The 26,735-nt window shown below is 37.9% G+C and overlaps 1 protein-coding gene across 1 annotated transcript; it reads left to right on the top strand.

Annotated features, from left to right (window-relative positions):
- Window positions 1–1,790: 1,790 nt before the first annotated feature.
- On the top strand, window positions 1,791–3,019 carry LOC115598664. Its single transcript, XM_030455306.1, is given in 2 exon segments — window positions 1,791–2,127; window positions 2,130–3,019. Coding segments are annotated over 2 exon segments (1,227 nt in total).
- Window positions 3,020–26,735: the final 23,716 nt, after the last annotated feature.

The raw sequence follows: 26,735 nt of genomic DNA, 5'->3' as shown, positions 1-26,735 counted from the left end.
TTTGCATCTGGTAAAGATAATAACCATGACATCTCTGTTAGTCACAGCTGTTCCTGCAGTCCAGGGCACACTGGTTTTGGATTTCAAATAGATTTTTATTCTATAGTCTTTGTGCTGAAGCCCACAGTAGTTACTGAACAAAATGTTCTTAGACATTTGCCTGAATAGCATCAATCAATGGCACTGCTTATGAAGGAGAAAGCTATTTTTGAGACATAAAGAGGCTATGCATATAAGATGGCATTTACTTTGCTGTGCTACCTAAGTCTAGACTTGACATTTTTGTTTTCATTTTCATTTAATCCATAGGTACACTTTAATTAGAATGCTAAATGTCTGTGCTCCTTTGTACAAAAAAAAAAAAAAAAAAAAGGAAGAACCTCTCCTTTTTTTCTTGTAATGATGACACCCTTCAGTAATTCAAGGCAAGCTATGCAGTGTTACATCATAAGCCACACTGGGGTGGTTTTAAGGAAGCCTCACAAAGTTCAGCTATGCAACAGGAAACTGATAGAAGCAGGACTAAAATCCAGGCAGCACCTTCACCTACTGACTGTAGTGAAGAGGTATGATTTATTTATCATGAGAAAAGAGATAGTCTTCACTTATGAAAAAGAGCTATATTTCTCATTTTGTAGAATTTCTTGACGACCAAGGTCTCCAAGTTATTTCTTAGGAATCCTCTGTTGCTTGACAAACCTCTTTTAGGGCACGGCGCTTCAAGGTCCAACCAGGTGTTCCAGCAGAGACTCACGAAAAGTGCTCTGAGCCTATAGCCCTAAGGGTTGACTAGCCTGGATCAGTGCTGTTGCTGCAAGAGCAACCAGCCTCTCTGCTGGCTAGCTCAGGACTGAGCTGAGCCTGTGACTCAGGCCTCACCTTTTATTGGCCACCTAATCCTGCTCATGCGCAGTGGGGGCCCACCCTAATTAGGCACAGGTGGGCTTAACACAAACTCATGCCACTCCCTGGCAATTAGTGGCACCTGGTTGCCTCATTTCACTACAATCCTCCTTTGTAAGAGGTAGAGTGTAAGATAAGGCAGCTTCTATGGAGTTTCATATGTTAGCCTCTTTGGTAAAATGATATGTTAAGAATATATCTTTTAGGAACAGCTGATGTCTCTTTTGCACCTTTAGTAGCCACAGGAGGAATTGGAAGAATATTTCTTTTGAAATACTGTAAAATGATCTTAAGTGCTGTAGCAGATGTAGCATCTGAAATCTGGCTATGCTCCATAGAACAACAAAGCACAAAACCATTTGGTCATCTGAACAGAAAAGATCAGTAATTAGAGCATAATCACACAAATAAGCTGCTTTGGAGTGACAGGTTAGGACTGTTTGCTGATCTGAAAGACCTGCTATAAGGCATGCTCTTGGTCAGTTGCAAATGCAATTATCAAGAGCATAGTCCTGCTGCACTCTGAGTTTTCCAGGTGTGTACGCCATTACTTAGCAAAGTATTGTTCCTGATATGCAAGTTATTTAATAAAAACAAGGGAGTATCTTTATTTTGGCCACAGGGTACGATTGGCTTTTTTTTGAAATGGCAGACTTTGGAGGAAACAGCAGCACTATCCCTGAAATAAGATATACAATTTAAGCATCTGTTTTGTAAGATATTCAGTTCTCTGATTGTGAGAGTCTGATGTCACTGATTTGAAATTGTCTCAAAAGAGGAATTTTAAAGTGAATTGCACTGGCTTGGGTGGAGGGTCTCCGGATTACTGAAATTATACCGAGAGATGTTTTTTGTGCAGTGAGGAGGTCATTGTTCTCTGCAAGGAGATGGAGGCTGGCAAGGTTGCACAGCAAGAGGCTGTAGCTCTCCATGAGGAACTGGCAGCCCTTAAACACAAGTTAGAGGAAGGCCACAATATGTCTGAGACTGTCATTACAGTCGGGGAGGCATCAGATCATGCCCCTTTAAAAGTAAAAGGTGATGTTGATGATACATACCCATTGGAAAAATTAAAAGAATTAAAACAACGAATGGGTAAATTAGAACTATCTCAACTCTCCAGACTTTGTCCTCTTGCTAAAACCAAATATACTTACGAGAATGAAGAGGATAACCATGCAGGTGTCTTAACAAAGGAGCTTTCTGCAGTTGAGCTGACTAAACTCGTAGGGAATTAGGCAGGATGCAGAAAGAATCTGAGATGGAGTATATGTGGCGTGTGTCCTTGTCAGGAAGAGATGATATTCTCCTTACCAAACAAGAAGCTGGAGGCTTCTGGGGGCCTAGTGTCTTTCTAAACACAAGAGATAAGTGTGCTTCTTGGTCCTTGACTCAGTGGGTTGCCTATTGGGCCAGTGGGCTCAGCCCATTAGGGTGGGGAGACCCATTGGCCATTAAGGGAGGAGTGGATCAGTTGGTAGAAAGTGTGCCAAAGGCCACTTACCTACAAATGATGAATGACTGTAAGGTGGATTTCAGATACTCATCCCCCATGTTGCTGCCAGTAGGTCCATAATGGATGACCCCTTTGATACAGGGTCTGCCAAAATCACTAAAAGCCATGGGGATCCAACTGCAGGGCCAAATCAGAGCCACCACCCCCCAAGACCATTTGCTAGCTGCATTGGAGCATGTGGTTAATCCTGGCTGCAGGACTGAATGGAAGATTTGGACTTGGGGAGAAGTAGCTCAAGAGTTAATCAATTATGGCAGGAAATTTGGACCCGTGGACAAGGGAGAGGCAAGGGGTATCCTCAGAACCCAAACCCCAGACTTATCTGGGAATAGGTCCCCCCAATATCAGCAGTCGAGGTCGAGTCCGTGGCTAGAGGGGCTCCAAAAGGGAATTCCCCAGGAGATCATGGACAGGCAACCAAGGCAGTCCTTACAAAGAATTGTAGACAGCTGGCCAAGAAAGCACACAGTGAAAGATGAGTCAACAAATAAGCATTCTCCTGATGTAATCAATCCTTCTGTGCCTCCTAGTGCCCTACAGGGAAAATTGATCCCTTCACCCATCATAGTAGGTGCGTTGTTGGAGGGTGGGAATTTTTAAGGAGGCTCACTGAAAATGAAAAAGGAGACTTGATTATAACATGTTTAATAGGGCCTAGTAAAACTCCTGTGACTTTTGTTGTTGATACTGGGGCACAAATATCTGTCCTCAAGGGTTCCAATGTGAAGTACTGTCACATCTTGCCTTCAAAAAAGAAAATTTGGTCACTGGTGCTTTCAGAGATATTCAGAAACAAAAGACTGCCCGAGTGTCCCTATGGTTACAGGGAGAAGATAAGGCGCAAATGATAGATACTGTCTTGGGAAATTTTCCTACTAACCTCTTGGGCCTGGATGTTTCAAAAAGGCAGGAGTGGATTGATGATCAAGGACGTAAATGGACGTTTGGTGCTGCCTGCTCCACCCTTAATCTCCTGCAGATGGCACCCAGTCTCCCTTCATGTAAAGTTACAAATGTAAAATCTTACCCCCTCCCATTGTGGGCTAAAGAGGGAGTGACTGAGGTTCTATTAGAGCTGAAGAAACAAGGGATAGTGGTCAATACACTCTCCCTTTTTAATTCACCAGTGTGGCCTGTCCGAAAGCCTAACAGTAAATGGAGACTAACCATAGATTATAGGTGGCTTAATGCTAACACTGCATACTTAGTAGCAGCAGTACCTCATACTGCATAGATGACTGCTGATACATGGGAGAACTTTTGCACCACCGACTCTGCGCTGGTGTGGGAAAAAAAAGCCTTTTATCACTCAGAGTTTGAAAGATAATTTAGTCCTTATTTTGAAAAAGGGGTTTGCCATTGCTCTTAATGAATCTAGCATTACTGCCTGCCTGCCTTTCCCTAAGTCAGTTGGAGATCCACTTCCAATGGGAATTCCTCCCACAGACATAGGAGGTAGTTTGCTATGGCTGTGGGAAACCCATGGCATCATTAAAATAGTTGACCCCTTTTCCCCGGATAGAAGATGGATTTCTTTAAAACTCCATCAGCCATTTAATTTTTCTATGATCAAAAGCACAGCTTGTACCTACTATGAAGAAGTGACTTGACTTTACCATGCACCCATGTCATATGGGGGATAAGTGACTTGCAACCCTGGGGATGACCAACCTATATCCTGCAATATGACTAATCTATTAATACAACCTGGTGTATACAATGGGACAGAGGACAAGATTGTCCAAAAACAAATACCCCTTCTCATAATTGTGCCTGGTTTGGGCCAGGTGCATAAGGTTTTATACCATTTGAGTCTGGGTTTTCTTTTGGCAATATATCAAACCAGTCATCACTTTGGTCTTGCGAAAGGGTAATAAATTGTTCAAACTAGGGGCAGCACAATTAGGTGAAATATTATTGGCCAGTTTATATCACTTTAAAAATCTTTGTGCCAAAACCATGGTATAAACTCTATGATGGTGAGCAAAAAATTCACTCAGTTCCCAAAGACTGCTTTGTTGCATTCGCTGATGCTCCAGCTGGTTTGATATGGGCCTGTAGTGACAGGAATACGTATACCTCCTTATGGACTGGGTTACCCAATCTCCAATGTACTTTAGGCCTCCCAACACTTTGTCCCTTGTGGAGGCAGACTCCTATTCAGTCCCATTGGATAACTCATATAAAAAGGGGAAGGGTGACCCTGGATGGAACAGTGGAAGGGTGGCAAGACCCAGGGGCAGCTACCTTTATAGCCTGGAGAATGGAAGGTTCTGGGGTTTGGGGGTGCCATCACATGGACATGATTATAGTTCAGTAAATTAGCCTTTCAAATGGAAAAATGAGCTAATGCTACGGAAACAAGTATAATGTTGCTTAATCAACAATTACAGTCCACCTCAAAAATAGCCCTCCAGAACCGCATGGCACTTGATCTAATGTTGCTACACCAAAATGGTCTTTGTGGCTACCTGAACCTATGTAACAATGATTGTTGTATTTATATTCCTAATATCACGATGGAATTCAACATGCAACTGCAGATGTTCTAAGTAGCAAGGGACACATGTGAGATCTGAGAGTCAATGAATGCTAACTGGCTTTCAAAAATATTTGGCTGGTTTGGACTCGGTGTGACTGGTTGGATCCAGAGATTGCTACAGTCTGGGTTGATGCTTATTGCAACGGTAATCATGATGGGTATAGCAATAATGAGAACTGTCACCCTGCATGTGTTTTGACTGACTGGTTATACTCCCTTACGCAATAAAGAGAATCCTATTGATGTCCTTCATACCATTAGAGTGCTCTGAGCTAAGGTTGCCATGATATTAGGATAATGCAAAAGCAAAGGGTGCTAGATGGGTGCAAATACACACACAAGCCTGCACAATATTCATAATTGTAAGATTTCAGTCCTGTGTGCTTGATTGGCTATATGCACATGGGATGACAAAAAAAAAAAAAAAAAAAAAAAGACAAAAAAAAAAGACTTGGGAAGAAATTAATAGTAAACTAAACTACATCTATTCTTAACTATATTGGAGTTCTAAGTGGTGGCTACTGCTTCACCTGTATCCAAGTGATTCTTCAATCATCATAGCTGCAATAAGTGTTACTTCCTGTAACTCTTAAAGGAGTTAAAGTTAGTAAATTTAAGGTCAGTTAAACTTGATCTTATGCATTTATTTTTTGTTTACCACTTGAAAATCAAACCAAAATAAACTGTGCAAAAAGGAGAAGAGTGTGAGAGTACTGTTTTAGAATCTGCAGCACCTGGATGTCCAAGTTTATTTACAGTGGCTAAACTTTCCTTTTTACATAACAGAAGTAGATGTGGTATGTTTTTTCTACCAGCACTTTCTGAAGTCTTGCATAATAGACATGAATTATATAAAACTATGCAAATAGAAATCTAAAGAAATCCAATATGATATTAATATTATAATATTATAATAATATTAAAAGTCAAAGTAGGTAGCTTTAAAATACCATAAATTGTAAATATGTAATCTCGCTTCTAACTCTAAAGAGTAAGTGAAAAGTTCATCAGGACCTTTAAATTCTAGATTCTCTTTGGCCTTTCTTATAATTGATATCTTTGCTACTTTGGGCGTCAAGCTGGTAAAATGCAGAGCTCAAGGATTTAATATCAACAGTGTACCTTCAACTCAAGTCAGCTAGATTTTATGCCAGGCGTTTTGCAGGGAGGTGGACTTCTGAATGACACCCTGTTTTCCAAACATTTTAAAGGATATTTCTCTTAATGAGTCTAAGTACATCTCTAAGAATATAAGGATGTTAATGCTCTTAGGGACACATTTTTACAGATTAATACACCAAGAAATATAATAATATGTCAAGATATGAAGGTCATAATTCTAAAATAAAGCTATTTCAAAATAAAACTTGGTAACTTTTCCAGCTTTTCTATAGAAACCAGTGTGGTGGCATAGGAAGAAGCAATTGTAGTTTGTAGTGGTCTTTACTTTCTTTCAAGATATATACATTTTTTAAAGTTGGTGTAGACTTCAATCAAAATTCTGGCATGGAGTCCTACTAATCAGCCATAGCTGAATTTACACAAGTTGTAAAGCCAGCATGACAGGATAGCTGGAGACACAGTGCATGGTTTTAATATAGTTTGCCAGTGGGAATTCCTGGAGCTCGAAATAATGGTATCTTCTACATGAAGTGAGTGTAGCATTAATCTTCATAGAAAGTTCAGTTTTCCTGAGATTGTGGGACGATAATATAAAACATTAACAGAAGGAAGGAGCCAGGTAACATGGAGTTCCTTTAATATAATTCAAATCTAATTTTAAAAAGTCTTAGTACTTTTTCCCTCTGCAATTTTTTAGACTCAGGCATTTAGGATGACAGATGACAAGTGTGTTGATACCGTCAGCATGTGTGACCATCTTTTTTTAGTTTGAGATTTTAAGACCCAATTCATAAAAAGAATTATTTCTGAAATTACTGTAGCATCACCATTTATGCTATTGTACCTGAGAACCTGTCTATCATACCCGGCCTATTTTATGGAGGCTACGCTTCTGCTATAAAAATGTGCCTTAGGCTGTCTTAATTCATACTGTTTCCACCTGAGAATAAAGAAATGGGTTTGAATGTGTATGAGGAAAGAGATAGAAAGTTGTGTGACTTCTACCTGGGGCTGATTTGACAGTACAAAAGTGTATAAATGGAAATGTACTGCTGAGCTTTATTTTTTCCTTGTAGACAGAAAATATTTGTACTTGCAAAAGTAATCCATTGTTGTTCCTTTAGTTGAAAGAAATTTGACATTGACTTTAACTTTCTCCTTTCTTGATATTATTGTGATTAGAATGCCATCCACATGATTTTAAGCATGACTTCAGGATCAGAGGTATTTGGGGTACCAAGAAAGAGAGATGCTGGCAGCCAGTGAACTTGATCTTGCAATGGAAGATGTGTTTGTATGAGAAAGTATGCTGAACTACAAGCAGAGGATTTAATAAAGAGGTCAAAAGAAGCAGGAGGAATAGGCTGGTGATCTGGTGAAGAAGATGTGCCCTGCATTCATTATGACATTTTGTGCAGGGGCAGCAAGAGGGATTTTTCTTTTAAGATCTGTCAGAAGAAGATTTCTGTTTCCATGGTTAATCCATGTGACAGCCTCAGCTCACATTTTTGTTAAGGTCAGCTCTCCAAATATTTGGACAAAGCAGTACTCCAGGGAGGCAGGAGTAAGATGACAAAGAGACTCTAAACTGCATGTGTATTCATTGGACTGTACCTAAACCAGTATGACCTTAACATACCTTGTCTTTGCCCTACACTGTAAATATTGTCTCTGTGCGTATCAGGCATATAAGTTTTTTTGTGCTGCTGAATGCTAGGCACAGATTTCCACACCCAAGTTTTCTTACATGTCCTTTGTCATTTCACAACTACTTGCTTGATCAATTCCATTCATTTTTGTAACAGAGACAGATCTTGTGGTTCTTTGTATAACAGAAATGTAAATGACATAAAGGGACTAGGGCTATTTAATATCTCAATTTACAAATGTGAAAACACTGGAATTCTTACTAGAGTGACCAGGCAAGGCTTAATTAATGGATGTTTATGCAGCACTTGGAAATTTCTCATACCTATCACTCTGCAAGAAATACAATGCAATCTCCTTACAAGGGTGTTTTATTGTACACAGGAGCAAACCAGGCTCTTGTCAGCTATTGTAAAAGTCAGTAGAGCTGGTCAGATGAATGTAGTTTTGGTGGGTTAGTATCTTAATTATCCTGGATGACAATGCAAAATCACTTTATCACGCATACCCTACTGATTTACAGTAGGAGATTATAAAATTTTGAGATAAAACCTTGTATCCTGAAAAATGCATACATTGATTGTGCTTTTTAGCATAAATTTCATTGAAAAGCTTTGCCTAAAATAAAGAAAAAAGAGAAATAAAATAAAATAAAAATAAGAAAAATCTCTAAAATAAGAGGAAAAAAATTCTCTAAAGGTAACTTTTTGAACAAAGTTCAAAAGCTCAGCCTAGAATATTATGTGTTCTAATTTTTCTTTTTCCTTCATAGTTTTCAAGAAAATCTGTGGGGTTTTTTTCCATCAGTATCATGTCCCAGAAAAAGAAATTACTCACAGAAGTGTAACTTTTTATATGTGTATGTAAGAAGGTAATAGTGTGGTTTACATTTACATTTACATTTACATTTACACATAGATGCACAAATATTCTTGGACATATTACTACTTTGCTGATTTTTCCAAGGCATTATTCTGTGGTAATTACTGTATGTTTGTATTACTGTCTGTCTTTACTTATTTTGTTCTTCTACCAATGTTTAGAGAAGTACTGTTGCTTTGTTTCAGTGTTAAGTAGATCCGTATCTATAAGTTGTGGAAACAAGTGTCTGAATAGAGACATATTCATGTTATTGTTATGAGATTCTTTCAAGTGTCTACCTTTGGGGTTTTTTCTCAGGCATGTAAGTTCTTATAAGACTGCTTTCTTACACTATCTGCCTGATCAGGCTTATCTGCTCCAAAAAATGCTTAGACTTCCTTATTTTCTGAAGTATGAGACACAAATGGCTTTTACATATAGTAACATACTTTTAATAGAGTGAGTCTTAATGTCCAAGAACACAGAGAAAAAAATGTGCATTCTTTTGTGCTTGAAATTATGAGCTGAAAAACACTGATACAAGGACATTTCAAATTCAGTGTCATGGTGGGGAAAAATTACACCAGAAATCTTCATGTACTGTAAGTTTCATATATCAGCACTGAAGTGAAAAGGTCAGCACAAATTCACTGAGTTTTCCATACTGCCCGTGGCTCATTCTGTCAGCTGAACCTTAGACAAATTTGACAGTATTCACTGCTGAGATCCTCTCAGGGCTTTCATAATGTTCTTTTCTGAAGTAGCTAGGGACCAAGAGTACAGATTTTATGTGTTTTGTGACAATGATATAAAAAGTTCCCCTTTATGTACGTGTTCTGAGATTCAAAGGTGAAGCATCATCTTTGTGACTCTGAACAGTGTTGAGCAGGAATGTTTTGGGTGCAAAGAGTTAAACTGTCAGCAAAAAAATACATATTCAAGGGAATACAAAATAGAAACCTCAGTAAGATACCCCATGTTGCTTGAAGCATCTTTTCGCAAGTTTCCCTCTATTATTTGAGAATAGTTTTTAATGTTGAAGGGGTGCTTCTGTAATCTGGTCAAATGTCATTATTAGTTTTTCTTTCTGCAGAAGGCTGGAAGCTCATTAATTGGCGATGGTAGGGTTTCTCTGATGCACTGTAACCTTGCACGGTGTGCAAGGTAGCATTTTGCTCACATTGCTCAAAATTCTCACTGGGCTGAGCAGCATGCACAGGCTGCATGCTGGAAATAATTTTTATTGCCTTTTCTTCTGTTTTTAAGCAAGGTATGATGGCCTGAAGACATTCCTGCCTCATGGTTTAATCACCTCTATTTCCTTCTCTTGTGAGGCTTTGTTTCTTTTTTTTTCTTCAAAAAGCTTTTCCTCACTATTGGTAAAATGACAGTTAGGAATACTAACACTGACAATGCTTAGAAGATTAAAAAAATAACTACCCAACCTCAAACAAAAAGAAGTATAGATGTGGTCTGCACAGCTTTTACAACTTGCTGTCCCCTGCCTGTGAACTGAAAGGATGTCTGTTCCTCTCATTGCTGAGGCAGCAACGGTTTTGTGTTTAGAATATGAGTAAAGGCTCACTATGCAGTACAACGGAGACGTTAGTTTTCACCCATTTTTACTGCTATATGTCTTGTGGTCCTCCATCTTTTCAGTTACATTCATTCTGTGATTGTGCTGGGACATAAAATTTTTTTTACTGTTCCCTGCATGCCTTTATTTTACTTTTTTTACATTAGCGTAGTTGATAGTGTTACGAGTAGGTGGGGTAAAGGATTGCTTGTTTGTTTATGACAGGGCCATTCACCTTGGTTTTATCTGGTGGAACTGATAGCTCAATTCAGGTCTCTCACTGATCTCATCACTTTACTTAAAGCCTTTCTGGTTTCTTCACCACTGTCATCTTCAGAATTGTAAATCAGTACCCTTTGATATAAAAGTCTGGGAAGCTTATGCTGTGCGTATCTTCCTCTGTGCCTTGTTTCATTCAGTTCTAATGCTAAATTTGGTCAAAGGAAATAAAATGCAATCCTGAATTAGCAATGAATAGCTCAAGACTAGCAGAAAGTAATTTCTAAGTTTGAAACAAACTTTGCGTGATACTGGTCTATTTTTTTTCTCCTTTTTAGTAGTCCATTTAGCAAACGCAAGTAGCTTTTTTGAAAGATGCAAAAAATATCAGAACTGGGAGACTGAAATGGTCTTACCTTAATGGAAATCTTAATTTTTTGAGGAATTTTTTTTTCTTCAAAATAATCTCTCTTTTTCTTCAAAATATATCTCAAGACATTGAATAATTCTGAGGAACACAAGTGTTTTGTCAACAGTACCAATTTTGACAATCTGGAGTAAGCTCTAAGTACAATAAAATACAGCTGCGTCCTGTTTTACCAGACTGGTACAGAGTGATCTGTCATCTGTTTTGGCTGCATAGCAAGCAGTGATGCATTTCTTTTGCTCCAAGTCTGGATACCAAAAAATAAGTGTGCAAAAAGTTACTCTTCTGCAATGATTGTTGAAACTCTTATGATTTTAAAAAATGGGATATTTAAGAAGAGAGGGCTAGTACTTTTCAGGAGCTTTAAATTGCAACTTTTCTGATGTCTTTTACCAAATTAGCTGCTGAAGCCAGATGCAATTTTTAAAATTGGCATTAAGACAATATCCATTTGACTTGAGGAAAAAACCTCAAGTCCAATCCTTCCTAGTTACTTCATCTGAAAAGTTGAGGGTGAAAGGGGACAGTTGGAACCCCTTAGCTACTAAGGGCTTATACTCAAAGAACTGAGTAAGTCTTGGTCTTATCCTTCTATTTCCCTTGTTGGCTCTTCACTTTCACTTCTTGTTAGCACCTCTACTGTGTTAAATATAAATGCCTCAAATTTCCAGATTGAATTCAATATTCCTTTCAACAGATGAGAAGTAAAAAGTTAAGGAGATAATTGTTAAAAAACACTCTTAACTGAATCAGCTAAGCTGTTACTGAATATGAAAACTATTTTATACAACTAATATAGAGTGCTAGGTTTTGGATTCTATGTTCTTCCAATGGAACAATACTTTAAAAATAGTTTTTGATCTTTTTAAAACCAAAATTATTGTTGCAAAAAATTACAAAAATGATATCTTACTTAAGGTGCCAGTTCATCGGTCATGATACAGGTTTCTTCTTTTTTTTCCACGCGGGGCTCAAGTCTTTAATTTTCTTTCAGAATATCTTATTTCTGGTTGTTTGCCGTAAAGGGACAGCTCATCCTTCAGAAATGGTTTGTTTGTGACACTTCTCTCCTATATTTTCAGCCATGAAAGCTTTTATATGACCTATTGCAGCTTATGCTGAGAATACATGGATAAAAATTTACTATCAGAAATACACAAAAAGAAAGCTGTTGTGACTAAGGCCTATTGATTGCAATCTCAGTATAACTGAGAGCTGATTTGGACCTACTGTTTTATGCTTTTATACTTTAAAAAAATTATAAATATTTCTTTAGATGTTGCATAGCTTTCTGTTTATTAGGTAAGGTAGAATTTAAGTATATCTTCATTTATCACGTAAGGGGTGAAACTTTTTATTAAGAAACATAAACGAAATTATACTCAGGAATACAGATTAAAATTGAAGGAACAAGTGTTACATACACATTTTCCTGGGCACATTGTACAGCAGCTAATATCTGATCATATATAAAATAACAGTGAATGAAGCTTGGCAGAAACACAGTTTGAAAGTAATGATCTACCTGGAGGGAAAAATGCTATTTCTGCTAATTGCATCTTTGCATTTGGAATTTTATGGAAAGCATAAAAATACAATATAGAGATTTTTTTCCTAGCCTTAACAATGATGTATAAATGATTTTCTATTTAGAAGTAAAAGTAATTAAGTATTTCTGAGACTACCTAACTTTGGAGACTCAAAGACTTCAAGAGCTGAATTTAGCAATCAAATTTTGTATCTGCATTCCAATTCAGAACGACCAGAGTTCTAAAAGTTACTAAGAATGATTTTTCTGCTTTTATCATGTTGAAATCTAAAGCTATGTAAAATAAATACAAACTGAATTTAAGATATTTTCTTTTTTTTTAATCTTGCCCACTGGTGATTAGAAACTAAAGCAACTGTTGTGGAAATCTTGGTTCAAAACTAAACAGGTATTCCTTGACTGTGAAGGAAATAAAGTGTGTTTTCCTATCAAGAAATGTGTAATCAACTGTCACCATTTCTAGGAAAACTTTTTACTTTCCTAGGATATTTATTTTGGTAGTAAAACTGCTTTAGAAAACGCAAGAAGAAATAAACCCCATAAATAATACTGTTTTCATATTGCATCTGTGTTTCATGGTGTTTTGTTACAATAAAAAAACAAACAAACAACAAACAAAAAGAAACCCCAAAAAGCAAACAAAAAAACCAAACCAACCAGCCAACCAAAAACACCCTGTCCTGATTTCTCCCTTTTTAAAAGGAATGGTGATGTTTTCTGATTTTAGACTTAACAGCAATGTGAACACAGTGCTTCTGGCATCGTGTTCTTTATGTGACAGGTCTGTGGATTAAGTAACCCAGTTAAGCAGTGAGAGAGTTTTAGTTGACTTTCTGCTTTGCATGAATTTTAAAAATACAATGATTTTACAAATGTCATTTCCTGATTAGTGCCTTGTTATATTAACATCACTGTAGCACATATTTACTGTTTCTATTGGGAATACAAATATATTAAGACTCAGTAAAATAGCAACTGACTTATAGCATTTTAATAAAGATAAGTGTGTAAAATGCAGTTTAGTATGGAAATTTAGACATAGGTTGCATATATCATTAAATAGGTTGTGCTGTAAATTCAAACAAACTAAATGCAGTAAGAATGATAAGAGAATGAATAATATGTGCTATAGTTTCAGAACTAAGATGCTAAAGCTAAGCTGATCTGTGTCTGACTGCCTTTTAGTGTAGCAGATCAGTATGAAGATCTTTAGCTGACACACTTTCATGCATCTCATATGTCAGTGCTTGCTACAGCTTTCAAATCACTTGGGTTGTTACAGTAACTTTTTTTTTTTTTTAATGGCTTATATCAATGTTTAGAACCTAGTTAAGTGAAACTACAATAGCATTTCATTTGATAGCACCTTTCTGGTTATTAGAATTACTGAAAAGAATTTTAGTAATTTTCAGTTTATTTCTGCTCTTCTGGAGTATAAAAATTAAAATGAATGCTTCACCCTTTTCAACAAATCCCACATTTACAGTTAAAGAAAACCAAATTCCCTAGTGCAGACCCTTGGTTTCTATCTATAGTCTTATCTTGCAAACCATCTAGAAAAGGAGTCTAATAGGGGCTTCATGTGCTTATGACATTGAAAAACTTTGTGCCTGCCATGTTGTTTGGGGAGACTGTTTTGTGAAACTGGTGATTCTGGTGTACAAAAGAGAAACAAAACTTTAAATACTATTTTTATTTATTGTTTGGGGAGTGTATGCAGCTCAACGTATGGTAAAATCTATGGTACAGGCATAACCTTTTATGCCTTCCTCATCTGAATAGTACCCTCAAAAAATCGCTGTAACTATTTGCATGAGAGGAAGTGAAGTGTAAATACAGGGTCACAGAGTAGGGCCTTCAGGTCAGATAATCTTTTAAGTTTCCACAGATGTGGACAGGCAGCTAATGGGAATTTCAAAAGAACATTGGTGACATTGTATGAACCAGAGTCAATGTGCTACTTCGATGTCTCATATTAGTCATCATCACACAAGGGGGGGAAATGAACTACATAGGTCACCTGGAGGGAATCTGTGCCATTCTCAAATACAGTATACTGAAATGTATACTCTTCTTAATAACAGTACATTTTGCCCTTACTGTTCACTTCATTTGGGTTCCCATACTGCTGTTCATGAAAGAAGAAAATAACTACAATAAAAATGTGAGATGGAAATGCAACAATCTTCAAAATTTTTTGGTACTTTTCAGTATGAAATAAAAAGCAATAGAGGAGCAGAAAATGTAACAAATACTTTGCTAACTCCTTTTAAAATAATTTTAGTATCATTAACCCATTAATCTATTGTAAGATTTTTATCTCTGTTTAATGTAAGATTTTTAACTCAATGTTCCTAACAGCTGGGCATCTAGTCATAACTAACTGCCTAGGGGAATGTCTGAGGCTGAGTCAATTCAGGTGGTACCCTACCACCTTGAGGTGCCTGTCACAGGAAGAATGTATCACTGGCTAAAGGGAGTTTTCACCACTGATTGTAATGGAAACTTCTGAATCTGGGGTAGACTAGCTGCCTGAGTGCTTGGTGACTGACATTAGATGAGATTAATTTTACCTGTGGAGCTGAAGTGAAGTCTTCAATCAACCTGTTGTTGATAACTGCTCTTCATACCTGAAAATGCTATTCAACAACCTACTTAAGTTGGTACTTTACTTTAGAGACATATATATGCCTTATTTGTTTTTCTGTTGGACTTCTAAATTCCAAAAATTCCTCAAGATTTCTTCACTAGGACCAATTACATACCCTGACATGCTAATTGGTATTCCCACTGTAGTCCTATGACCATGTAATCCATGTAGCAACCTTTTCATTTTCATGTGAATGAAGTGAGACTGTTAGGATGATGACTCATTCTTCTTGTCAGAGTGATTTTATTATAATTTGTATTATTTGCCAAAACAGGTCTGTATTCTGTTTAGAGAAAATACTGTCTATCAGACACAAAGATCTAACAGGTATCTGTTTCTTACATTGTTGGATTAATTCCAGGCAACACTGTGACTAAGCTACAAAAGTTCAAAAAGGAGCTGTGGTTGTGCTTACAACACACATATCCAGTGCTGTCAATGAAATTGTGGCAGTAGATATGTGAGTGGAAAGTAATAGAGCTGAAATGTTCAATGAAGTAAATGGGGCAATGGAAATAGAAAAAGAGCTTCAGAAATACAGACTATGTAAGCAAGATTTTGAAAATGTACATTACATTGCTGCTGCCTGTCACACCATCCACCATATCTTTCCTTCCTCTCTTCCACTTCTGAAAATCAGTTTGATGAGATTGCCTCTAATTTGAACCGCACATGGTTTCAAGAGCAGAACTTCATCTGTGATACAGGAAAAATCTCTTTCTGTGGAAAAGGCCCTAATGACAGCATATTCCCCGAGGAAAGCCTCCGCCTTGGACTGTGTCTCTACAGGAGAGAAAGTGAACAACTGCGATATTCCTTGCATTAAATGTGTGTGTGTGCATGTGTATGGTAACATGACACAATGCTTTGCTCATTTTACTCTGAGTCCTTCAGCTGACAGATGAAATGATATCAGATGAAATGATAGGACCCAGAGTCAGTTCTGTTAATGCATGTACTTGGACTGTTTGGCATATAATACATTTAGATATCTCATTTAAACATACCTCTGGGAAAAACTCTGGAAATCAGAAGAGATTGAATGGATGAGCTACAGCTATGCTGCTTCTAGGCTCAGGAAAAAGGCAAGTATAACTGAGCTGATTTTCATTTCAAATGTTTCATTTGCAGTGAAGTATCAACCCAAGGCTTACATAACCAGGCTTGATTTTCTTACAGCAAAAATGGCTTGTGTTTTACTTCTAAGTTAAATGTAGAACTTTACCATTTTATGCTAAGGAGTAGGAGAAATTTAAATATATACTTGCTTTATAACAGAAATGTACAATAACCATATCAGTGATAAAATACTACTTGTCATACAATTTTAACACTGCTTGTGATTAGAAATAGATTATATTATTAGACATACTGCTGAGGAAATTATTGAGGAATTGAAAAATATTGTATATATAACTATACCTCATTTTAAAATTATTATTAGTTTTGGTATTTGATGGGAATGTAGAATATTTTTAAAAATAGCTAATACAATTAGTAAGCTACTTAAGAAAAAAATACAGTCTCTTAAAGGTTGAGGAGGCTTTGTTTTCTCTGTATTTGTTGTGTAGAAATAATGCAGGTTTTATTAGAGGAATTTCTCCTTAACTTGGGTGATTTTTTTTCATTCTTACCTTTTTTTTTTCCCCTGAACACTGTGTGACTTTCAGCATGCAGTTTGAGGTTTCCATCTGGGCTGGTTTGTTTTCATTCCAGGATTGAAGTCAGCTGGTGTGTTTCCAGGATTACTGAATGCTTGAACCTACCTCACTGATATATAGGGTCTAGAGAAAATGGTTTTGTTTAAGGGAGAGGGAAAATGTCCAAAAAAATTCACCGAGTCATCTATCAAAGGTGCCAGTGCAGCCAGTGGCTTTATTTCTCAGGAAATGAGAAATGAAAGTGTATGAGGGGAGATTTTTTTACTGTTTTCTGGGAAATTTATTCTGTGACTTATTTTTGCTAAGAATGTCATTTTCCTGAGGTACAGCAGGAATATGAAAAGCACTGGGAGAAATGCATTCCCAATTTAATTCAGTATAAAATGATGCAGTTTTATTATAGCCAAAACTCTGTCAGCAGCTCCACAAGCATCACTTGAGATGGATGTGACTTCATGTGTTTGATAATATAGGTAGCTCTTGAAAGAGTTACTGGAAGGAAATAGGTATGGTAGCAAAGAAAATACTGTGTTCCTTCCTCCATGTAATACTGTGGAGACTCTCTGATTTCTCTGATCTACGTTTACTATGGCTGTAGGGCAGGTATGGGTTCTTTATTAATGAATATGACAGGTATGATCAATTACGATATGCTCTCTGAGATGCAAAAACACTTATAACTGGACTAAGAATATTAATTCATTACACAAATAGAACCTGACAGCTGTAGTGAAATGAGGCAACCAGGTGCCACTAATTGCCAGGGAGTGAGCATGAGCTTGTGTCAAGCCCAACAGTGCCTAATTAGGGTGGGCCCCCACTGCGTTATTGGCCCCCTGGTTCTGCTCATGTGCAGTGGGGGCCCACCCTATTAGGCAAGGGTGTGGGCTTGACACAAGCTCATGCTCACTCTCTGGCAATTAGTGGCACCTGGTTGCCTCATCTCACTACAGACAGCCATGGATCAAGTATTTGGCTTCTATAATAGTTTCTCTATTCAATGTAAAACAAGGCCAACTGAATGAAACCATGACTGGGTGTCACATGAGAACCATTTCTGAGACATTAGCAATGGTCTGAGAAAACAAAGGAGGACAGACAATTTGAAGGTGGTAGTGAGAAAAGGCAAGCTATCCTTATTATTATCTTCTTACTATTTTCTCCATGTAATTAAAGATTTTAAAAGTGGATGAGTAAGGATATTCAGTCTTGTTTACTATAAGCAATGTTTCATCTGAGGCAATAGACTCTCGTAAAGCTTGGCTGATTTGCTATATTTAAAGGAACCTAGAGTTTTTCAGAGGGAAATGATGCTGTTGAAACTTCTTCCTGAGCTACGTTATACTGATCTAAATATATACTGATTTGAGCCTGATCTGTTTGTACATTCATGAATTTCCAATGGAGCCAAGCAGATATAGTGCAGAAGAGAACCAGCCCTTATTTTATTTAATCTTTTGTCTAAGTGTACTCGTGAGTCTGCCCTAGGGTAAATACTGATTTCATAACTGTTAAAAGACAAAAATTTCCATCAGGAGTGTAGGATGCCAGAATGTCATATAGGTAGAAATGCTTTTATTCTGTCCAGCTATTTAAGACTAAAATTTTACACTTTAAAATCATTATTGTGGCAGTTAAAGCACTGACTTACAAGACTGCTTTCTTTCCCACCACTGTGATGAAAGCCTTGAAAATCTTATGATAGCTTTAAGCTATATCAGTGAAATGAACTTGGCAATTGAAATTTATATGTTTTGTGTAGGATTCATCTTTTATATTTAAAGACAGAAGAACAATTCTATGTTCTTGCACATGACAGGTGGAAGGTCTAAAACCTGCTGAAATTAGATGTTGCTCTCAGTTACTATCAGTCCTCCTTCCTCACTCTCACACTGCAGAAGAACATAGCTAAATTTTCTCAATTTTCTCATCAAGTCTTAATGTGTAGCCACACACTGTCATCATTGCACGCTGGCATTAATGTACAATCTCTATAAAACAGTCTTGTTGCTGGAAAATAATGCTTCAGTAGTCAAAGTGATGAAGTCATGTTCTGAATTTCATTTTGATACACTGAATGCTTTTGTTAAAGTAGTTGCAGGCTGTATACATATTTTTGTGTTCAAAATTCATGAATGTGGAGTGATAGATTGAATACTGTTTTGTGGTGAGTAAACTGAGACTTCCATACATTGAGCTTCTTATGTGAAGGTTCTGTGTTACATTCCTTTTTTGTTACCTGTGGACCTGCTCACAGATGGCTGACAGTTCATTAAAGAAATCTGCTAGATAAACCACACTTTATCTTTTATATCTGTACTTTGATTCTTACAGGAATAGATTTTCTACTAACATGCTTTAGAATGACAGTTCTAAAATTTGGAAGCATGCCCTGACTGTAGTAGGGTATGTATCCTGAGGCAGGACTATGTTGTTTTGGATTATCTGCGGGAGCACTGCCAGAAAGAAGCAGCCTGGGAAGGCCTGGTTGAGGGGAATGGAGCAGCGGTGAGCAGAAAGTAAATGGACTGGGCAGGGATCTGCAATGGGAGGTACAGAGCTGCCATCCATCCTTTGTCATTGTTTCCTCCACATGGAGATCCTGAGAGGTGGGAAAGTGTTACCTGCCAAAGGTGGGATTTATTGTCTGCTGTTGAGAGTACTGTGGTCATTCACTTGACCACTGCTTCCAACTTCATCTCTCCTACCACTTCTCCCTTCCTTTCTTCCCAGGCATTCCCCACTGTTTTTGACCCTCTGCAGAGATACATTTCACCTTTGTCCTTTTCTACTTGTACCTCCCCACTCTTCAGATCTGTGCTTTTGTAGGCCATGTCTTTAGGATGCTGAAGCAGGCTCATTAAAAAAGTGATGTGGGAGGGGATGCTGTTCCACCTAAACAATTCCATACAGTAAAAATGTCTTGCTATAGACTAGTGAAAAATCAGCTTGCATCAGATTTCTGTGGAGGCTAGAATTCAGGAGGTAACTAGGCTGGGTCTTTTCAGTGGAATTAAAGGGAAATGCATTCATCTGATAATTATTTGGCATGCTTGATAAAATATTTTAGAGTTGATAAAATGTTTTTAGGATCTCATGATATATGCACAGAAAGAACATAAAACCCAGCGAGATTTTCCTGCTTATGTAATTCTGAAATGATATACTTGTGGGTAGCAAATAATATAAACCAATATTGGGATATTTGTAACACTTTCAGACTAATCCAATGTGTGCTACTTAACTCCCTAGAAGTAATATTGAAATGTGGGTTAGAGAGAAGTCATGATTAGGCTAATTTCCTTAGAGTATTTATAAGGAATGCGTTTACCACATCAGAGAAAAGGAAAAATACAAGAAAAATAAAACCAAAGCAGCAGTATAAATGTGCTTACTGGCTGGAATTATTTTATTTTCTGTTTAATGGCAATGCACACTAATTGTTTGGCCAGGGATTCCCCGTTTTTCACTGATTAAATAGTCTAATCTCCCTGTATGGCTTAATTTTAGTTCTTCAGTTAGATTCCTGGACACCTTAGTAAAATATTACCTGGGTCCATACTGCTTGGCATAAAATTATGCTCACACTACCCCAAATTAACATATCTGAAGCACAGTTGCAGATACTCTATCAATAAAGAGCACAAAAGAGAAGAGATATCTAGGGCAAGCTATAAATATCAGGCAGGATAGCCCTCTTACCTCTTAACCCTCTTAGCCTTTCTTACCAGGAAGGCCCATTTCCTGGTAAGCATTTCCAAGCTGTGGGTAATGATGGCTGAAGCAGTTTTTACTCAGGTGAAAACACTTTCCTAATTCTCCTTGAAGAAAGACTCAAGGTTGGAGCTGCAGTGGTTTGCTAGAATATACAGAACTTGTTTTGATGGATTTGCTCTTAATAAAAGCCATACAGTTTGTGTGACTTCTTTCCCCTTTATAACTGTGAGGTAAATGTGTTTTCTTATGGGAAAAAAAAAAAAAAGTAAAGGGGAAAAGAAAGACATTATAGACTTCATAGCATAGTAGGTTTTGTCCTTAGTAGTTGTTATTATACACCACAGAGGACTTGTCAGGAATAGTTATGCAAATGTATAATTTACACACATATGGAATAGTATTTATGTGTGTATAATGTATGTGTATGCTACACATGTATATTCTTAGTACATACACGTATTTCTATGTATGTACACTTATACAGATATATATGCACGTGTGAGAGAGAAGTCAAAAGATGGTTTTTGAGGTCTGTGTAAGGAATACAAGAAATAATTCTATTATTCCCAGCATGTATCCCTTGGAAACTATCATTAAGCATTATTGTTGACTAGTAGTGACTGTTTTCAATGTTTGCTCACTTCTTCAAGCAAACATATGACATTTCTTTGAGTTATTAAATTCTTTCTGTTTTGTCCCTGATGTTGTGCTGTCCCATCCAGATAGCTTTTAACTGGTACTTTCTGAATGTACCACAATGTCAGTTCAAAGTTTTTGTGTTTCTCTGGCACTGATGCCTAAAATGAAAATTTCCAAGCACCCTGTGTCTGAGCATGCTGCCAGAATAGCAGATGGATGGGAATAGCAGATTGTTGGCAACCAAGGAGTGTTATGAAACATTAGTATCATATAGTTACATAGACAGTATTTTAAATTCAAAAATATATGTTAGATGCTCTGGGTTTATGTACATGAGAGATCATAACCTAATCAGGTTGAGTTATTTGAAATTTGAACTATAATTCAGAATCTGTTGTCTGATACTTGCATAACCCTGAGCTGTTATATTTCTATGCCTTCAAGATTTATGTTTAGCTTGCCCTGAAAAAGACACGTTTCAGAAAATAAGGTAAAAGGTCTAATTCTGCTGGCTTCTAAGACCACATTAAATATATATCAGTATCTTGTCATATGTCCTTATACTTTTCACCCATCTAGATTATTGTAGAATTCATTGCAGGAATTAATTTACTCATGTATTTTAATGTTACATATATTTCTGTGTTTCAAGTTGTATTCTTTCATTGTAGCTAATTTAATTCATGGAATCACAGAATTGTCATGGATGGGAAAGACCTCTAAGATCACCACATTCAACTGTCAACATCCTCCCCCTGCTAAGATAAATAATACATATATCTATATCTATAATACTATGCCCACTAGATTATGTCCTGAAGTGCCTCATTTACATGGTTTTTATATAGTTTGAGGAATGGTGACTCCATCACCTCCCTGGGTAACCTGTTCCAGTGCCTGATTACTGTCTTAGTAAAGACATTCTTCCTAATTAAGCTGATAGGGTGATACTTTTGAGGTACAACTAACCAACTTTTACTTCCTTTTCTGCCCCACACAGAGAGGAAATGTTTGTAGGTAGAAAACAGTGGCAGGTATTTAGAAGATCCCACTGGATGCTTATCTGTATCATAATTACCTTTGAAAACAAGGCACTAAATATGCTAATACATAATTAATATGTTAATATTATGAGTATGTTAATACATGGTAATTTTCTTCAGGATAGACTTCCTTTTTCAAAAATGGTTGTTTGGCCATCCTATTGAATACAAAATACATGACAAAATAATTGGGATCTTCTGGTTTGTTATACCTGTTCAGCATAATCCCATAAATTCCCACCCTTTCTTCAAGGTATTGGGTCGATTAGTTGATGTGACAGAAGCACAGGCGGTGTTTGCCTCAATTCCTGCAGTAGCAGAGATGAATGAGGAGATATTTTTCATGCACATTGTTTATTGTAATTTCTGCACATTTATGGTAAGTATGCAGAACTGCCTGCTTCGAATGATGTTTCTAGTTGCTATCTGCTGGCTTGCCTATCTCTATTAATAGTACATCAGATTTTGAAGGATAATACAGTCTGAAATGAAACTATCTCAAAATTAAAATTATGATTCTCAGAAATACACATAAAAAAGGGAAGTAGAACTATTTACTTTTATCTTAAGAATTATTAATGGGATTGGATTTAACTGCTAATTTAACACATCACAGGGATTTTATAAAATGTAAATTTTCTTTCAAGAACATGTTGCTTGTATTGCTTGAAGAAAACATTCTCTTGTTCCTCTATCCAGATATGAAACTATGTGAAAGTAAATCACACACCACAAGTTTCCATGTATTATTGCACATACACACTCCTTCTGAAATGGGAAGCTCTTTTTGAACTATATTAACAGAAAGAGAATAACATATTCATAGCATAAGACAATCATAGAATCACAGAATCATCTGGGTTGGAAGGGACCTAGAAGATCATCAAGTCCAACCCTTGATCCACTACTGCTGCAGTTACTAGACCATGGCAATGAGTGCCACATCCAGTCTCTTTTTAAATATCTCCAGGGACGGAGAATCCACTAATTCCCTGGGCAGCCCATTCCAATGCGTGATCACCCTCTCGGTAAAGAAATTCTTTCTAATATCAAACCTAAACTTCCCCTGGTACAACTTAAGACCATGCCCTCTTGTCTTGCTGAGCCTCCTCTTCTCCAGGCTGAACAGCCTCACCTCATAGGACTTGTACTGGAGTCCCTTCACCAGCCTAGTTGCCCTCCTATGGACCTGCTCCAGGACCTCGATATCCTTCCTGAACTGAGGGGCCCAGAACTGGACACAGTACTTCAGGTGTGGCCTCACCAGTGCTGAGTACAGGGGCAGAATCACTTCCTTGGACCTGCTGGCAACACTGTTCCTGATACAGGCCAGGATGCCATTGGCCTTCTTGGCCACCTGAGCACACTGCTGGCTCATGTTCAGCTTCCTGTCAATCCAGACTCCAAAGTCCCTTTCTGCCTGGCTGCTCTCCAGCCACTCTGTCCCTAGCCTGTAGCGCTGCATGGGGTTGTTGTGGCCAAAGTGCAGGACCTGGCACTTGGCTGTGTTAAACCTCATCCTGTTGGAATCAGCCCAACTCTCCAGTCTGTCCAGGTCCCTCTGCAGAGCCCTCCTGCCTTCCAGCTGATTGACACTTCCCCCCAGCTTAGTGTCGTCTGCGAATTTGCTGATGATGGACTCAATCCCCTCATCTAAATCATCTATGAAAATATTGAACAGAACTGGGCCCAACACTGATCCCTGGGGGACACCACTAAGTGACCGGCTGCCAACTGGATGCAGCCCCGTTCAGGACCACTCTCTGGGCCCAACCCTCCAGCCAGTTCTTAACCCAGCACAGGGTGCTCCTGTCGAAGCTGTGGGCTGCCAGCTTTTTCAGGAGGATGCTGTGGGAGATGGTGTCAAAGGCCTTGCTGAAGTCCAGGTAGACCACATCCACAGCCTTCCCCTCATCCACCAGGCGGGTCACCTGATCATAAAAGGAGATCAGGTTGGTCGGGCATGACCTGCCCTTTCTAAACCCTTGCTGGCTGGGTCTAATCCCTTTCCCATCCTGCAGGTGCTGTGTGATTGCACTGAGGATGATCTGTTCCATAACCCTGCCAGACACTGAGGTCAGGCTGACGGGCCTGTAGTTTCCTGGGTCCTCTTTCCGGCCCTTTTTGTGGATTGGCGTGACATTCGCCAACTTCCAATCATCTGGGATGTCCCCAGTGAGCCAGGACTGTTGGTAGATGATAGAGAGAGGCTTGGCAAGGTCATCTGCTAGCTCCCTCATCACCCTTGGATGGATCCCATCTGGTCCCATAGACTTGTGGGGATCCAAACATCTCAGTAGGTCACTGACTGTGTCCTTCAGGATTACAGGGGGGCTGTTTAGATTCTTGTCCCATTCTATAAGCTCCAGAAGCCATCTGTCTTCAGGGTAACCTGTCTTTCTGTTGAAAACTGAGGTAAAGAAGGTGTTAAATACCTCAGCCTTTTCTTCATCTTTGACAACTATATTCCCACCGGTATCCAGTAAAGAACAGATGTTTTCCTTGCCCCTTCTTTTGCTGCTAATGTATCTGTAGAAGGACTTTTTGTTATCCTTCACGAGATACATATATATGTATACATATATATATATATGGGGCTGTCCATGCTGTGGCTGTTTTGGTGTCACTTGACCCACAGACATCTCGCATCAAACCCTGTCCAGGATCAGCACCATCTTGAAGAAACTCGCTGGACAGCTGCACCCCTTGTGGTGACTCTTTCTCTCTCTCATTCTTTTTTCTGACTTTCCTACCCTTTTTTTCTCCACTTTTCTCTCTCTCTCTCTCTCTCTCTTATATCTTCTTTTCCTCTCTGCCTCTTTTGCCTGGCTCTATAATTTTCCCTTTTTCAATTGTCAAATAAAGTCTGCTTGCACCCAACCCTTCTACAGTTGGTCTTTGTTTGACGGATCCAAAACAAAAAAAAAATTTTAATGTTACCTTGGAACATAACTGCATGTTACAGGTGTGGCACACAGAGAGGACCACAAAATATTTCATCTTTTTTTGAAGCTATTGGTAAAGGCAGTGAATAAGTATTTTTCACAGGCTTATATATTCCTTGTTAAATGAAGATAGAACTGCTAAGACATAGGCAGCCTTATCCATGAATCCCAGAATTTTTCACAATTACAAAATTTAAACACATTTAACTGATACTCTCCACATGTAATAGTACAAAGTTCAGCCCTTATTTTAATCAGTGGGTTTTCAAAAAGAAAATAACACATATGCAGCATGGATGTCATGGGTGCTGTTACAAAACGGGATTTTGAAAGTAAAGAAAATCTAAAGAAATGCGGGGAGGAGAGACAAAGGAGAAATGATTTGCTTTACTCCTTCTCATTAGAAACTGCTTTTTAAGACTCCTATTTTCTAAATCATGTTGGCATCTGCTTAACCTTAATCACAGTAATAGTCCCTTTGATTTCAGTGTATTTACATGGGTAAAGTCAGGAATGAACAAGAGGATGCAAAAGTAAAATCAGTGCAGGCAAGATACTTCTATATTTGTACACTTTCACCTTTATATCTTAGTGCTGCATGTCCAAATCCAAATAAAATTCCACACAGGAACAGCATGTTAGTGATAACCATTTCTAATTCTTAGTTTCCCACTAGGAATTAAATTAGAATCAATTTTACAGATAGCCAGGCTACATTCTGAAGGCAAGACAAGCCTTGATGTGATTGAACTGGCTTTGATTTGGTTTTAACCACCTGTCTCTCTAGTCGTGCTTATTTTAGGAAGTAAGGCTTATGTTGGACAGGAACTAATTTGAAATCTTACTAAATATCCTCAGTGTCTGCAAGCATTTAGGACAAACAAATTAACTATGTTAAAAAAACCAAGCACAGCGGAAGGGGAAGTGTAATAATTACACTAGACAGGACTTTAACATTGGAAAATCTGACATATTTAGTAAAGTTTATCTGTGACTCACTAAATATTTTTATATACTACTATTTTAATTATTACTAGTTGCTTTCTTTCAGCACAGGCTGTATCCTTCCTTCTGGTCATGCCTGTACTTCCAGCTGCCATCAGTGGAAGGTTTGCCCTATACTGCAGATTTCTTCTGCTTTAGGGCTCACCACAAGCTTGACAGCAGTAGCTGTTCAGCAGGAGAGATCACTGCTTAGCATGCTGTCTAGTATTATCTCTCCAATTTTGTGGGTTCCTGCATCTGCTTCTTTCAGCTGTTCTTGTTTCTGTTGAGATGTTCCTCAAGAAGACAGTCACTGGAATGTGGAGTGCTGTAACACAGTGAGAGGCAAATCAGCTCTTTGCTCAGACCATAGATGAGCCTGTAAATGGGCTACGAAATTACCAGTGGGAGACACTGCTTATATTGGGAAATTGATAAAAAGTGAATTTAGCACACACATTCACACATATTTTTAATCATTAATATTTATTAAATTTTAAGTTTCTTGTGAATGTTTACTAGATGAACATATGCTAAGAAAATTGAATTCTCACCTGTATATTCTAGTCTAATTATAAAAAAATTAGAATTCTCCTTAGGAGGAAATACTCCCATTGAAGGGTCAAACCATTTTACTACTTTTTAGGAGAGCTTCTCTGTAACTTCCTGAATTTAACATGGTCTTCTCAGGACACCAGCATAGTTAGCAGGCAGATTCTTGTAATCTTGAATAT

Source organism: Calypte anna, chromosome 8 (assembly GCF_003957555.1).
Source record: "Calypte anna isolate BGI_N300 chromosome 8, bCalAnn1_v1.p, whole genome shotgun sequence".
NCBI classification, from domain to species: domain Eukaryota; kingdom Metazoa; phylum Chordata; class Aves; order Apodiformes; family Trochilidae; genus Calypte; species Calypte anna.
The sequence above is the reverse complement of the archived record's forward strand: the minus strand, read 5'-3'. Positions and strand labels throughout refer to the sequence as shown.